General features: G+C 32.6%; 1 protein-coding gene across 2 annotated transcripts; it reads right to left on the bottom strand.

The window, feature by feature from the left end:
* Window positions 1-1,628: 1,628 nt before the first annotated feature.
* Window positions 1,629-16,205, bottom strand: LOC143080853 (monocarboxylate transporter 14-like). Of its 2 annotated transcripts, none has more exons than XM_076256922.1 (7): window positions 16,067-16,205; window positions 6,184-6,497; window positions 5,429-5,572; window positions 4,064-5,071; window positions 2,753-3,028; window positions 2,263-2,388; window positions 1,629-2,043 (listed from the first exon to the last, which is right to left on the bottom strand). In XM_076256922.1, the coding sequence occupies exons 2-7, from the start codon at window positions 6,458-6,460 to the stop codon at window positions 1,853-1,855; spliced, it is 2,022 nt and encodes a 673-aa protein (XP_076113037.1). In that variant the 5' UTR covers window positions 6,461-6,497; window positions 16,067-16,205; the 3' UTR covers window positions 1,629-1,852. The 2 variants fall into 2 exon arrangements, with proteins under 2 accessions (XP_076113037.1, XP_076113038.1); XM_076256923.1 differs by lacking the exon at window positions 16,067-16,205 and adding an exon at window positions 12,544-12,682.
* Window positions 16,206-17,287: the final 1,082 nt, after the last annotated feature.

Raw genomic sequence — 17,287 nt, 5'->3', positions numbered from 1 at the left:
ACACTTGCACAAATCATTCTTGTATCTTAATAGTAGAATTTATTAAATTCAGTAATAACTATCTTGTGTTATAAGTAAGTTGAATTCATCACAAGTTTAAAGTTGCTTTTCAAGCAAATATTTTGCAACTAAGCACTATTAGAATAAAGTACACAATTATAAACTTATATATCCTATTTACATCAACACAACATGCCCTAATTTTCATAATACTGACAAAAAAAATTAAGATAAATACTTTGATGTATGAAGGTGTTAGAGAAGCCTAAAGAATTAAATGGTTATGTTTTAATTTCCAAGATGAATATTTGCAATATCAGGTTTTTAAGTTTAAATTAATTATTTCATATAATTTTAAAAATTCCTGTTACTCACTTCTTTCCTACGAAATATTATCTTTAAGTTGACAAAATACTACCTTTTCTTATGCAACATAAACTCGAAAAACAAAACAAAAAGTTCTTATCACAAATAACTCCAATTGCTTTCATACATAGGCAGTTGTGAAAAAAAAACATTACTAAGGAGTATTTCTACCTGTACTACACGCACAAGTTAAAACAGGTGTAAAACAATATACCTCATACACTTAACTAAAAATCATCACTACACAGCACATGTATACACATTCAAAAATATACATAAAAAGTTAATATATAAACATATAGCACTTAAAAAGTCATTTTCAGTAAGAAAACTATATACTATGCTAAGAAATAAAAAAAGAGGCAAATAGGAAATAAATTATAAAAACCTTCAAGTCTCAGTAATAAATTATTTTTTTGTTGAAGTTTTTAAAATTTCTATAAAGATGATTCCTGATCATTATAAAAAATGTGCAACAAATTTATCAATAAAAATTAAATCAATTAACAAATAGACTAAAACTTCAAATTAATTTAAAATTTTCTTCAAAACCTTAACAACAATATTTTTCACATGATTCCACGAAGTTTGTAAAATTTAGGAAACAAAATCATTCTTTAGCTTATGTTGTCATTATAAAAAAGAATTATATAGTAAATCATCTCTATACAACATGAAATCTTTGTTTATATGTTAGAATAAGTAATGAAAATACCTAAGCTAAACAACATACAGACAACATATAAGCATTTTTCAGATTAAATGAAGAAATGTCACCAATAAATCACTTTATACATTCCCAATCTGTCTCTCATTAACTTTGTACATTTCTTATGTACATTTTCCACAGTTGTTTTAACAATTTCTTTAGTACAAAATAAATGTCATTCATTTTTTAACCTTCAATCAAAACCATTGTACCAAAAAATCATACCAAATAAGCATTCGTCATTGTTTATTCTGTTATATTTCTCATATCCAAGTTTATTAAATTTTGAACACTAATCGAGGAAATTGCTGATGTGTAAGTAAACCCGTGTTAAATATTCTATGACAATATTCTTACATCATTGTATTTAATAAAGTAAGTAGCCCTTGGATATCAGAAAATAAGATAAACATTTAACCTTAATCTCTGGTTCAAACCTTGTTCTTCCAATTGCAACAATATTTAATATTATCATAAACAAACAATTTTTCTACATAACAAAGCCGTACAACAAAAGCCTTAACACGTAACACAAAGGCATTTAAATATGATGTAACAAATGTATTTATTTCCAAGTCTGAAATGTAGTCAATTAAATGTTTTGAGACTGAACGCAGAGAACCAGTTCATCAGTTTCATTCAATGTCAGATAGAGAACCAGTTCATCAATTTCATTCAATGTCAGACAGAGAACTAGTTTCATTCAATGTCATTCAATGTCAAACAAACTCCAGCAGCACCAAGTGAAACGTTTCCCTGCCGAAAATAAATGTCAAGTTACATTTTTGTTTCAATCTTGACTGTTTCAATGTCCAGATGTTGGCTTGTGTAACAACTGTTTTGGATCTCCACGTCATTGTTGTCATTCTTCTTCCTCAGTGGACAACCTAGCACTCCAGCCGTGGCTAAACATGCTCCCGCCATATAATAAACAGCATTCACACTGCCCGTTGAATCAATGATCCAACCTGTAATAATAAATTATACTTTACATGTATTTACACTAAAATCAATGTAGAAATGGAATAGATTTTAAAGTACAAATTTATCATTCAGGTGTGAAAATTACTTCATAAAATATACATCAAGGTCTATTTATAGAATCCAATTTAGTATTTCCATATTTATGAGTTCTTTGCTCTGATAATTGTCATTTCTGCCTGATTAATGTATAAAATGTATTTTACCTGCTAAAGGAGAGCCGATGACTGAAGCTACACCTTGAAAGAGTATCAGCAAACCGAAAGTACTTGTCAGCCTGTGTAATCCAAACAGCTCTACCACAACTATAGATCTTAATGCCAGGAAAGCAGCTGAAAAAATATGATTCCAGTCAGTATTCAGATATAATGAAATGTATGGAAAAATTAGATTTATAAAACATGCATAGATATTTTTACATTTAATTGAAACAATTTTTACTTTTGATATTTTATCAGTATAAATCCAATTTTTTCATCTAATATAAATATTTTTTTTAATATTTTATCTGTACAAATGACAAGGAAATTGACAATTTGTAAAACCAAGTTCATTTGCAGAATACATTCTTGAATAAAATGTAATGTTAAAAGGTATCTAAAAACATATTATTTCTGAACAAACATTTCTAATTAGCTAAAAGTGCTAAAGTAATCTAATTTTTTGGCAAGAGTCTGTTCCATCAATTGAACCTACCTGTACAAGAGCCAAATCCAACAGCAACTAAAGACAAATGGGTTACACTTGTACAAAATGGCCAAATAATTGTCATCACTCCAGCCAGCACCAAGGAAGCATTATTCAAAAACACCACATTCGCCCAAGGTCGATCTGCTATCCAACCGGCAAGTACCCTACCAATAGCATTTGAAAGCCCAATCACTGAGAACACAATCGGAACAGGATCTTTGTGGTCCATTAAATTTAAGGATTCTATCAAGTCTTGCAAGAAGAAGAAAGGTATAAAGAAACCTGAAAAGAATAAAAAAAAATTACATCATATACATGTATATCTTCTAATAACAAAAGTTCTCCTGAGCTAAAAAAATCACTAACTAGAACAAGGACACGTAATTATGTAACTATTATACAAACAATACAGAAATAAAACTCACAAAAATGCATCATACATCATGTTTTCATCAAGAACATTTAGTACATGTAGTAATTACTGTTTTCTTCTAGATACAACTTGAAGATGATCCAAGAATTGTCAGTACGTAGATTACACAAGCTTTTGTCCTCCCAAAAACAGTGTTGTACAAGTGAACTAATCTTACACTGAATAACTACATGTCTGCAGAAACATTGTGTACTAATCTTACACTTCAATTAAATACACATGTGGGAAGAAACATAGTTGTTTACCAAACTTACACTTCAATTAATTACACATGTGGGAAGAAACATAGTTGTTTACAAAACTTACACTTCAATTAATTACACATGTGGGAAGAAACATAGTTGTTTACCAAACTTACACATCAATTAATTACACATGTGGGAAGAAACATAGTTGTTTACCAAACTTACACTTCAATTAATTACACATGTGGGAAGAAACATAGTTGTTTACCAAACTTACACATCAATTAATTACACATGTGGGAAGAAACATAGTTGTTTACCAAACTTACACTTCAATTAATTACACGTGTGAAGAAACATAGTTGTTTACCAAACTTACACTTCAATTAATTACACACGTGGGAAGAAAATTTTGTACTTATCTTATACTTCAAATAGATAAACATGACGGAAGAAACATTGTCTTGTACTAAATTACCAATCTTATACTTCAATTAAATACACATGTCGGAAGAAACATTGTTGTTTACTAATCTCACATTGATTAAATACACATGTCTGATGAAATATTGTTGTGTTCTAATCTTTATACACTGAATAATTACAAAATCTGGACACATATTGAAACAGGTTTTCTATGTCACACTATAAGCTGTTACTCTGAATTATAATAAATTGCCATGTACATAAAACACTTACCCAACATGTTCAAGAAGCTGGCACTTGCGTAAAGGATAAAGGTTTTATCTTTTAACAAACTCAAGTCCAACATATGAGAAATGCTCCTTATCCATTCGGGTATAGGGTGTTCATACTCCATCATCAGTGTCCGGACACTAGCATCGTACTCAGATCCAGTCATTGCTGACATAAGGCTAGTACCAATGATTGTTGTTGGCGGAGTCAAATGATTAGAATCCAAGGGACGGAAACTATCCTGAGGTCCAAAACTTCCATTCCTTTTAACTGGAACTAGCAAACTTCCATTTTCCTTAATGTCTTTTTCATTAGGGAATTTGACAGAGTCGTCTCGACACAATTTTTCCCATGGGTCTTCCTGAGGTAGGTTATTTCCTGATTGAGGCGAGTCACATAAACTCCCACATCCACTGTCCCGTCTGCGTTCATAATCCCGTTTCCTTCGAGGGAATTCCTTTTTCTCCTGTACTGGAGTCTGAGGTTTAGAGTCAAATATGAATTTATCTCGTACAATACCAGGGATTATTTTATTAAGTGATCGGGAACTGAATCCTAAATGTTCTTTCAGTCTGTTTATATACGAATTACTTTTGTTCATCTTGTCTATTTCAATTTTGTCAATCTTAATCAAACGATTATCCCTAGTAATTATGCAATTGTCAAGAGATCCATTTGAAATAGTTCTTTGTCGTTCTTTCTCTGCAATCAAAGCTTTCATAATGAGTCCTTGTTGGACTATTCCCCGTTTCATTCTTGGAGTCCTTTTAGCCTTATATAACGGTCTATAACAAGCACCACAGACTGCACATTGAAGAACAACACCAGCTAATATAACGGTGCCATTTTTTATGTCATACTCATCAAATATATACTTATTGAAACTACTGAACAATAATGTGCCAATACCAGAGCCACACAGTGCCATTCCTGTGGCAAAAGCTCTCTTCTTCTCAAACCAATAACCAATAATGACTATGGATGGTAAATAGATCAGTCCAAAACCAATACCTGAAATGATTCAAATATCAATTAGTACAAAATAATTATATCATGGATTGGTAAATACTAAATTGATAAATACTAGGAATATATTACAATCCATACTAATACTGTAAACATTTAAAACTTATTGTAATGTAAAATGTCAATCTCTACTTGAATACAATTTATGTTGATTGCTTAATGTCCAGTGGCTAATATTTCATGCATGTTCAGGACAACTAATTGATTTATAATTGATTTGCTGAATAGGACAAGCTTGAATATAGTTTGTTTGAATACTTTGTTTAAATATTTTTGATTTTAAGTAGGGGGGTGGCGTAAAAATTTCATGGTACTTGACCGGTAGTTAAAATATTTATTTACCTGTAATGATACCAAATGTAATGATAAGAACTTCAACATTTGGTGACACAGTACTGACCAACAAACCAATCACTGAGATCAATGTCCCTCCCATGACAACCTTCCGACAACCAAATCTGTTGGCTAAAACTCCAGCTACTGGACCTACAAATACAAATTCATATCTATCATTATATTTCAACATTTTATATCTTACTGTTTGTTTCTATCATTCGCAGGTAAATGTTCTAGTCTAAATAACTATAATGTAATGGGAGGCTATCTTTTATTATCAGCTTGGAAACTACAAGACTGGACCAGTAGTTTTCATGAATTTATAAAAACCTTAGTAAATTTCTATTTTTCTCAATTATATAGAAATTTATAAATGTCATAATGTGTTTAATGTAAATGTACCAGTAATTGTTTTATTGCGATTGGAATGAGCAATTCATGATTTAGTAGGTAATTGTTTTATTGCGATTAGAATGAGCCATTCATGATTTAGTGGTAGTTGTTTTATTGCGATAGGAATGAGCCATTCATGATTTAGTAAAGTGTTGTGAAATAGCTACAAGGGAAATTCAGATAACTCTAATACAGTAAAACCTGCTTTAGCAAAAACCTGTGTTATAAGACCTTTAATATTAGATCCCTCTGTAGTACATTTCACGTAGATTGAACCTGTATTAAAAGACCACCTGTCTTAGGAGACCACTTTTTTGCTCTCCCTTAAGTGGTCTCTTAAAACAGGTTTCACTGTATTTAGTCCTTACCAGCCAGTAAGTAGCATCCAACCAACAGAGAGGTCACCATGGACACCGACACATGATGGACATTGAAGAAACTCATCCATTCTTTATGGTACATTCCTGCTGTAAAGCAGATGCCATCCACGACCACATTGGCACAAAAGGCGGCCAGGACAATAACCCAGCCCCATCCTCCATCAGGACACCGTGAATTCCTTGGCTCTGGTTCTGGTTCAATCTCAACATCTTTTTCACTTATATCATCAAATTTAGATCCACCCATATTGACAGAAAGGGTCATAGAGCCCTTTTACTTTTTCCAAATTACATGGTATACCCTGAAAATATAAAAAGAGAAGAAACTATACTACACTTCTCTTATTCTACTTAAAAACTGCTGAAAAAGTAGCAATGATTACTTATGTTATAAATGAAGTATACTCTGTACATGTTGATTAAACATGCGGGATTAATGTATTAACCCTTGGCCTCCGGTAATAACCACACTCTATCCTCCAGAAACAAGAGTGCACACACTGAAATGTCTCGCCTTCTTTACTAATCATTGATATTATGTTGATAGTCCTAAATATATTACAACTGTCACATAAACTTAAAATTAACCAAGAAAACTAAACATTGACCAATGAACCATGAAAAATAGGTCAAGGTTAGATGAGCCATGCCAGGCAGGCAACATGTTCCATACAACAAATACAGTTGATCTATTGCTTATGGTTTAAGAAAACAGACCAAAACACAAAAACTTAAAACACTGAACAAAGAACTGTGAAAATGAGGTCAAGGTCAAATAAAACCTGCTCAACCGATATATAGATTATAAAATATTTCCATACACCAAATAAAGTTGACCTATTGCATAAAGTATTAGAAAAAAAGACCAAAACTCAAAATCTTAACTTTAACCACTGAACCATGAAAAGGAGGTCAAGGTCAGATGACACCTGCCAGCTAGACATGTACACCTTACAATCATTCTATACACCAATTATAGTAGACCTATTGCATACAGTAAGAGAAAAACAGACCAAAACACAAAAACTTAACTATAACCACTGAACCATGAAAATGAGGTCAAGGTCAGATGACACCTGCCAGTTGGACATGTACACCTTACAGTTCTTCCATACACTAAATATACTAGACCTATTGCTTATAGTATCTGAGCTATGGACTTGACCACCAAAACTTAACCTTGTTCACTGATCCATGAAATGAGGTCGAGGCCAAGTGAAAACTGTCTGACGGGCATGATGACCTTGCAAGGTACACACATACCAACTATAGTTATCCTATTACTTATAATAAGAGAGAATTTAACATTACAAAAAATCTTAACTTTTTTTTTCAAGTAGTCACTGAACCATGAAAATGAGGTCAAGGACATTGGACATGTGACTGACGGAAACTTTGTAACATGAGGCATCCATATACAAAGTATGAAGCATCCAGGTCTTCCACCTTCTAAAACCTTTTAAGAAGTTAGCTAACGCCGCCGCTGGATCACTATCCCTATGTCGAGCTTTCTGCAACTTTTCTCAACAATAAAATGAAAGTTGAATATAATTTGACTCTTAATGGTTTTTAACACAAAAATAAACTCATATGTAATACTTTGTTAAGTCAGATTTAAATATAAATTTAAGTTCACTAAATGTTCAAAAATTTATATTTTCACAAGAAACAAGAAATCATATGTTATTTTTACTTTAACTTCATGTGTTTATTATGACCTTGAATATCTAAGATTCTCAGCACAAAGATTTAAGTATAGTTCAATTAACACTTTTTTATAACAATTAAATTATACATCTACGAAATGTACGATTTGACTTTGTGAAATGTTTAACCAAAAAAATTATCCCACACCTACCTAGGACTATTGTACTATAAATATTGTGATTTTCTTTATCATGTCCCACAAATACTCAATTTCTATAAAATGATAATATTTCAAGAATAACTTCCTTAATGGGAATATGTAAGCATTTATTTTCATCTAACCATTTGACGATGTCTTATTTATAGAACAGTTTTTAAATTGGATCATAGATCAGGCGATTGCATAACAACATGACAATAAAATACAAGTTATATAGCTCGGTCATTAAACGTTGTCGAATTATTAAAAGTAGCTTATTACAACAAAATCTGACGACTAGCCAATTGTTCCATGAATATTTAAAGCTAAAGTTATATGTCAATATAATTTTCAATCATATTCTTATTTCTGCTGATCACGCTCCTTCTGCATGATCGTTTTTTATTGGTCGGTTATTCCCTTGTACCTGTAAATAAACACATGTAAATTGATCTATGAGACACAGGTAAAGTAGGTATAATACACGTCAAGGTTGACGTTTAATTGGCAGCGCTTTTTTTATGAAGATCGACAGATAACAATTGACACTTAACAGACAAAAAAGTTCAGAATACAAGTTCATACACAATCGTCAAATCTTAGCCTTGTCCTACATGATTTATAACAATAGCAATGCACAATGCTTTCGTCCATAGACCTGGCAGTGAACTCCATTCAGTACACCAGAGCCATTTGTGAATATATGTACAATAGTTTCTTTTATGAACCTGCCTTTTCCAGCAAACCGTAAAATCTAATGAAGCTTCAGTGAATTTGGTACGTACCACGTCACTTTGACAACCCGACACATGTAGACATCAAATTCAAGTATAATGTACCAGAGACATATAATACTCTGAATGTACCAATAATTAGGGTAGCAAATTTGACCGAGTATTTTTGTTTTAGTATCTAAGACTACTATAACAAATACCGTTTTCGAAATTAGCGTATAAAATTTTACATATATGAAGATAAGTTAAACATGTAGAAATTTCAAATGATTGCAAGGTTCACCAAAGTTTTGTAAAGATACTAAAATATCCCTCGTCAGCAACCGCTGTGTATCAACTCTACAAGCAAGTTCAGTAACTCAAGATTACTTATTTTAAAATCCATACAGGATTAGTCTAAATAACAATTCTCAAGTTTGACAATTGTCTATGAAGACTGCCTATGGTATAAACAAAATAGCTTTGTCCTACATATAATCCTATTGAGCAACCGAAGTTCAGTCAACTTTCAAACAAGAGAGCCGAATTGGAAAATATTTAGCCTCGAGTGTTATAAATTGGCTTTCTGGATAATTTCATGCCATTAACCGGTCGTTTTCACAAAATAATCTTTAAATTAAACAAAACCTGGTGGTCATTTCATGTCGTCAACACCAAGACTGATAAAGCAATTTTAATACAAATCCGTGTCGACGGTCAAAGTTCTACACTGAACCTGAGACTACTATAACACATATGTTGTAGTATTCTCAGACTGAACCCTCCAAGAAATCGTTCGGCATATTAGTTGTGACATTGGTGAATCCCTCGATAAGACCAGGGGACTAAAAAAAAAACTTTTTCGGGATTTTTAAATCACATTAAATTCGGCGAAAATTATCATGCTTTTACTGAAAACGTTCCCCATTTCCCGGATGGCAGCCATAAAACCTCCTCCTTTTTAATTCCTGGAGCCGCACGTAATTACTTGAGATGGATGAGCCCAGTGATAAGTATTAGTATTCCCTCCAAAACGACAACTTTAGCTTTATTTGACATGAAAGGCTGTGTTCTTTTCCTTTGTAAGATATTTGTTACGAATTGCTCGACATGTTCTTGTCGTAATTTCTTGTCTGTCGATTTGTATGTTGTATCAAGTACAACCGCTTCGACATCCCACTTTATAGATATCATTTCATAGCCCTTATGTTGGCCTGTTCGAGCTACATTGGTGTAAAATACAAACAATCAATCGTTTTATCAATTACTGTCATATCTGTATTCTTTTAGTATGTGCAGGAATACATCTTGTGGGTTCATAAATTAGGATTTTAATTGACCAATAGCTGAACGTTTATTTTGCATGATCGTTTGTCAAATAAAATAATATCGGTCATAAGGTTCCCAATAAAATATGACCTGTATGATCAAAACAATTGATGTCTTGCTTTGATCTTTTCCCGTAACAATACCAATTATTTAAAAGACACAAAACACCAAATGTAGAAATAAAGAGAGGTGGTACGATTGCCAATGAGACTACTAACCACCAGAGATCAAATTAAGTGGATATAAGTATGGATCACCGTACGACCTTCAACAATAACAGAAAACACTTAACCAGTAAAGTCTACTGTTAAAGACCCCGACATGAAACTAAATTTAAAACAATGCAAACTAACGGCATAAATTAGTAACCATACACGAAAAACAAACATGAGATGAACCAACTGAATAGCTCACTCCGGACTTAGGACAGACACATAATGATTGTGGCGGGTGAAACATATCAGTGAGCACCAAACTTTCCCCCTAATATATGGGACAGCAAAATTCAATAGAGTGCTCCTACGAAGGACGTAAAAAAAACGACCATAAAACACAGATACTAGAGTACTGCAGTTACTGAATAAGCTAGTTCAAAGCCAATTAAAAACCAATAAACAAATAACGGTTTCCACAAAGGCCAGAACAGTTGGACTTCAGTATTCAATGGATTAAGGTTTTGAGAACAGTTCTTGTTATGTATTAATATGTATTTTTCAACGAGTTTCGTGTTAGGCTTTATTGTCAGACTGCAGCAAAGTGATCCATTCCTCCCACAGAAAAAAAAAAGAAGAAAAAAAAAAGAACATAAAAAACATAAAATCGGGATTAAAAATACGTCTAAATAACGCCGCTCTAATTACTGGGCACGTTCTTGTCAAATGATCATCAAATCTGAATCGATTACAAGTCCCCTGAAAGTACACCATACCCCTGTGGAATTTCTGTAATTCTTCACAATTATCTGCAAAGTCAATAGCCTAACTACAACAGTAAGAAACAATTAACCCAGATATGTACCGTCGTTTATATCATCTGCGTCTAAATCAATCTCGCCATAGGATAATGCATTGTAGGTTCGTAATGGTTTGATCCGCTTATAAATAATAACCCCTTTGTTACTTTTGAGTTTTAAATAACAAATACACGTGATGGTAATAACCGATTTTTTTGCATCCATTTATGTAGTTGAATTCTATTTAAATTTATAACCACATTACATCTCCCGATTTATTTTTTGTTAAGGTCGTCAGTTATAAAGATTCAGCCGAAGGCAATTTTGAGCAAACTGAAAGTTCCTTATTTTATAGGTCTTTTTTCAAATCTTTTTTTATCATACTTTCTTGAAGAATTCAGTGGTCGGTGATCTTGTCATTTGATTTCTAGGACGATCTAGGACTTGTGTATATATTCCTCGCCCTACTTTACCTCGTATCATATTCAGTCTATAGAATCGGTAACACAATCATTTCTCTGAATATTCAAACTATAAAAATTCCGATCCCTCGTGGAGCAATTTATTCCCTTTTCTCATTAATGTGGAGTTTTCTAGTATTAGCTTTAATCCTGAACCGATTTGCTATTTAAGCTGTAGCCCTAAACCAATTTTCTATTTGTAGTTATCGTAAATGGCAGAGGTTTCTTTATTTAGAGCACCATGTCCAGTAATGAAAAATAACACATCACTGGGATTTCCCTTTCCAATAGTTTATTAACTGGGAAAAAATATTAAAACATAGCGCATACAATAATATATCGTACCAAATATATAAACAACTACCAATGACTATTTTCTCCTCAGATATGTTTTAAAAACCCATGTTGTTTTGATGAAATCATGCCATCATCGCTAACCCTTTCCTGACCCGTTTCACGGTCATTATCGACAATGAACCGAACTAGGTCAAACAATATATCTGGTAAACAACTCCTGTGGTTATTGTAAAATACTCGCAATGAATTTGAAAGATTTATCATGGATTCAGATAATTCCATCGTGCAATTAATAATATTTTCTAAGATTCCGATCTTAAACTAAACTGAATCTCAAAGATAGTTGAGAACCATCAGTCTTACAAATACGAATTCATTCTCAGTCTATTAGGTTCCATGAAGAACACAACAGTGGTGAATATAATTGAACATATTTATTAATATTATTTTAAATAAATAAACCTCCACAGCAAGAATATGTAGTACGATATTTTGGTTTCTACAATTATCTTATAAATATAGATTGTTACCCCCTTTTATTCAATGGGGTTAACAGCTTCAGTAGCAGAGGCCGTTTTACGATTTAAATATTGAAATAAGACACAAAATATTTAGTGGGAAAAAAAAGAAACGAAAAAGAGAATTCAGGATTCCTAGTTTCACAACTTGATTTCACTGTAAAGCTTTAAAATGTCTAAATTAAATCCAGTTTTCGTCTTGATGATATTACATACATATTCAATCACTTACCAAGGTATGGCAACAGATTCCAGATTTATAAACCAACATTTTCTTCACAAAATGAATTCAATTTCAAATTTATTTTCATATTTATTCCTTCTATACAAATTCTTGATGAATATATTGGTTTATTAATAGTATAACAGTAGTCTCAGTTGAAAACCACGCGTACCTTTCTATCGGAAATTCACTTTACAACCAATATATTATTTGCGCATGCTCTCTACTGTATGTGACTCACAGCTGTAAAAGTAACCTTCACATTGACGTTATCACAAAGGGAATACACAACTGAGGTTTCAATTGGGGAAATTGTTCGAGAATGTGGAAATAATAAACCATTTATTTTTAAAATTTCATTTTTTTTCCCACGTTAATATTGATTTAATGACATTTCAAAAATCATTTCTAGGGTTTTCTTAATATGTTAATTTTTCATCCGTATATATGGACTGCATTATTCTAACTCCACATCTTTAAAATTTATTGTCAAATTTATTTTCGTAATTACAAAATATGGGAATATTTCATTATGAAAAAGAGAAAACAAAATTAATAAAAAATATTTTTAATACTAGTATGTACTATCTTTAATATTAAATCCTATAAGATTAATGTTATTTGAAATATTTTAACTTAGAAAAAGTTTCATAAATGTTTTGTTCGGTTGATTGCTAGTGTGATTTTGTTAGTTTTAATGGACTTTCAATTTTAAGAATTTGTATTGAGTCCGGATTTTTTTTTAACTTCATTTCTCCCCTTTAAGTTAAAAAGTATTCTTTGTCGAGATTCACTGGTCATTGGATCCGTTTTTATTACTTTTTATCTAAAGCTAAATTACAAGTCAACTGTATGTCTGACCCTGACCCGCAAGCTTATCTAACTTTTTTGATAAACAACTTCGAAAAGGATGGGGCACCGTGGAGGTACATGGTCAGGTACTTCATCAAATATGCAGATACTTCAAGGTAATTGATAACTATAAAGTTGGAATGTATCGTTGCAATATTAGTAAAAGTAGTTAAACGACAGTAATGAGAGAACTGCTTTGACAAATTGATCACACGGATAATTTTTTTTTTATTATTATTTATTATAGTTTACGAGAAATGCTCGACGTGGTTTTATGGTTTCCTTCCAAAAGCAAATTGGAAAATCAGTTTTCTAGTTTCATTCTTAATCTGATCCATACGGAAGCAGATATTTTGCCGAATCATCTTTTTTTTCTCGATATTTCACTATTCAAATACACTTGAAAATTCAAATCAGTTAATAAAATACATGTTACATATCATGTATATAAATACACATCTCCTTATTTTTATATATGAAAATACTTGATCTAATAGTAGATCGTTACCCAGACAGTTAATTTAATCGAGAATTGAAATGGGTAGTGTGTTAAAGAAACAACAACCGCAAAGTCTTTTCCATGCATTGGAACTTTTCTTTTGCTTTTGAAATGAGGAAAGGTTAAGAGTCCAGGTACCACTCCCAAAGTCAGCATCTGAAGACATCATTATAACTGCCTTTATCGAAACCAACATTCTATTATAAACATCTAAAATATTCCACAAGAAACCGTAACAATTCGCAAGAAAAAATTTACACAAACGTAGCGTTAATCTTCTTCTGTATACACAATCGTAAACATTTGCTTTGTTTCTCCAACTGCGTTTCTTTTGATGATTAATTGCTAAGATTGACAGCAATGGAAAGTTACTAAAAATCAATACAACTAATACTCTAATCATGTCCGATTTAAAATATTGTCAAGGAAACCCAATTTTCTGCTGACCAATATCTTCCTTCATTAATGCGTAGGAAAACTGCACTGGTATTGACAGGTCGAAGAGGTGTGTTGTGTTTAACATAATTACAACATGGACAATTTTCTAGATTTCAGGTTAAAAATCGTCGAGTGGTGAGAAATGACCACTAAAAAAAGAACTACAATTATGTGAAGGACTACATACCATTGTGCAAAGGACAATATTCAAGTCAAAACTTGAGATCTAAATTGATTACTTTTCCAGGAAAAACGCAATTATAAATTTCTTCATCTTTTTCTTAAAGATTAAATTAATTTTGAAGATCTACGGCTCTAGCTTGGTGGCTTGGAGCTAAAGTGTCCGAAATGATCAAAATATCCGACGATCGTTACGGTGCACGATCAGCATCATTTAATATTTTTAATGATTTTAAGCAACGACAAAAAAAATAAATCCAATCGAAATGAGAGGGTCATACGTTCACAAACCTCACCATAATCCATCACTGTTTAACTTAGTAAGACTATATTTCAAATTTCTTAAAAATGTCGAGGGGCGCCAATATATATAATGCCAAATAATTATCTTTTTTAAAAATTTTCTTTGGAAAAGTTGAAGCAAATATACCCCATACTACAGAGATATGAGACTGGGAGGTAAACGTTATTTGCTTCCAAAACTTACGAAATTGACACTTCTAAATCTCATTATCATTTCCTGATAATATAAAATATGCACAAAGTAAATGCATGCCAAATTTTAGATTCAAATGGATGTGAACTTTAATTTCGATGAAGTAAAAAAAAAATCTGTGCATTTGTCCAATGTTCTTTCAAAAAGCATATACCACAGGTTCAAAAGAATCATAGTCAAAATATTTGGTCCGTATCATCACACAACATGTACAAGTCTGTACCTAAAACGCTTACACCTGATAGTCCGAAAGCTTAAATTCATTTTAATACGACTGAATGTCAATCCAATTTTACTTCAAATTTTCACTTGCAAGAACCTTTATTTGCAAGCCCGGGCCCAAACTGCACTACTTCTGCTAAGCAATATTTAAAACTGAAGAGTTTAACGCTCGTCCAATATACCAAAAATAATTTTAAAAAGCCGACTTCTTTGTTTTTATCTTCACAATAGGTATATTTACGACTTCTACACTTACTGTACACACAATAGATACACATAGATTAAACTAATACGATTATTTGCGTGGAATTGTGAGATATTGAATAGGTGGAGTGCTCATGAATATATAAAATGAACATGTTGGAAAATTCCTAATTTATTCCAACAAATAGGAAATTCCGATTTGACAGATATTTTTTTTTCTCAGTTGGTGATTAGGACAATGAAATCAGTTAACAATCAGAAATTTAACTATTTTTATTCATCATCTTTGTAATATTTCTAGTACACATTTAGAAATTACCCCTGTCACTGAGAGGGCCTCATCGGCATTAGCGCCTACGGTGTTGAAATAAAGTAGTTATTTTTGCCACAATTACAAAGTAACAATTAAATACAAATATCTATATACATAAGTACAACATTTATCAACACGATTGCATTAAAATATTACACAAACTATAGATATATGAAGCAGATTTTAACAAAGAGAAAGACTCTATGCCGGTATCGATCTGCGGTTTACAAATCAGCTGATGTCGGTAGATCCACATGAAACAAAGAAATCACGAAAAATATCAATGATACAATCTTTTAAGACACAAAAATAATTTAACAACACATACCTTGATGTTTAGGGTTCTCTAACAATTATATTTCCCTTAAAATTTACATATTAGTCCATGAAAAACTAACATTTCGTTTATAAAATCTCCCGTCTCTTAACTACACACACCGCTAAACCGAACAGCTGATCGCGAGGTCACCTTGCATACAAAAAGAGGAGTTAGCTGAGACGAGCAATATGATTGGCTGGCAGAATATGATGTCATAAAAATGAAATATATTAGCCTATTTATATCGCACAGCTCAATATTGAAGAAAAAAGAATAAAATTCTGCAAAAATCAGATATTTGTCAAATGCACAAAACTTTTAAATTCGACATTTGTTAATATTTAAAACAATGCACTGAAGTGTTTTTACTTTGCAAATTTTTCTTTGAATGCTTTTTATAAGCGGTATTTAGCAAGCATACACACAACCCATCCATTGGAAAAAAAACCCTGACCTTTAACTCAACCTAGATTTAAATCTAAAAATAAAACGTTCTGCTAGGGATTTTCTTTAAATTTTAAACAACGGTGAATCGGCAAGTATATGACTTGCATCAGCACTAACTTTAAGACTGCTTTATGGCGAAATCAGCGGATCGACGACTTTCTATAAACAGAGAGAGTAAACATGTTGCGATTTATAGCCCTTATGAATTGACCTGTTGAACGGACACATGGGAGAGGAAAAGGGAGAGGAAAAAGTTCGTATTTCCCAAAGAGAATCTTTAAAACAGATAGATTCAATGACCCAATGGCATCGTCAGCAGGATTATTTTCGGTCTCCCATAAATTGAAAACTTGGCATTTGTTTTTATAACACTCACAAATAAAGCACATATATCGTTCATGATCTTTACGGGGTGCAGTGGCGCATCCAGGGGGGGGGGGGGGGGTCCTGGGGTTGGACCCCCATTTTTTGCACGATCAATGCATTTGATGATGGGGACATGTGGTTGGGCATCCCCCCTCCTATTATCCTGGGTTAGGAACCCCCTTTTTAAAATGGCTGGATCCACCCCTTGGGTGTGTAGTTGTGTGGGGAAAAGGAAGGGGGGCGTCAGTGGCGGATCTAGAAATTTTCAGAAGAGGGGGCCCACTGACTGCCTAAGGGGGGATTCCGTCACGCTTCAGTGATTCCCTATATAACCAACCAAAATTTTTCTGAAAAAGGGGGGCCCGGGCCCCCTGCCCCCTCCTAAATCCGCCTCTGGGCGTGGTCACAAGGTGGTTT

This window comes from Mytilus galloprovincialis, chromosome 6, assembly GCF_965363235.1.
Source record: "Mytilus galloprovincialis chromosome 6, xbMytGall1.hap1.1, whole genome shotgun sequence".
NCBI lineage: Eukaryota > Metazoa > Mollusca > Bivalvia > Mytilida > Mytilidae > Mytilus > Mytilus galloprovincialis.
The sequence above is the reverse complement of the archived record's forward strand: the minus strand, read 5'-3'. Positions and strand labels throughout refer to the sequence as shown.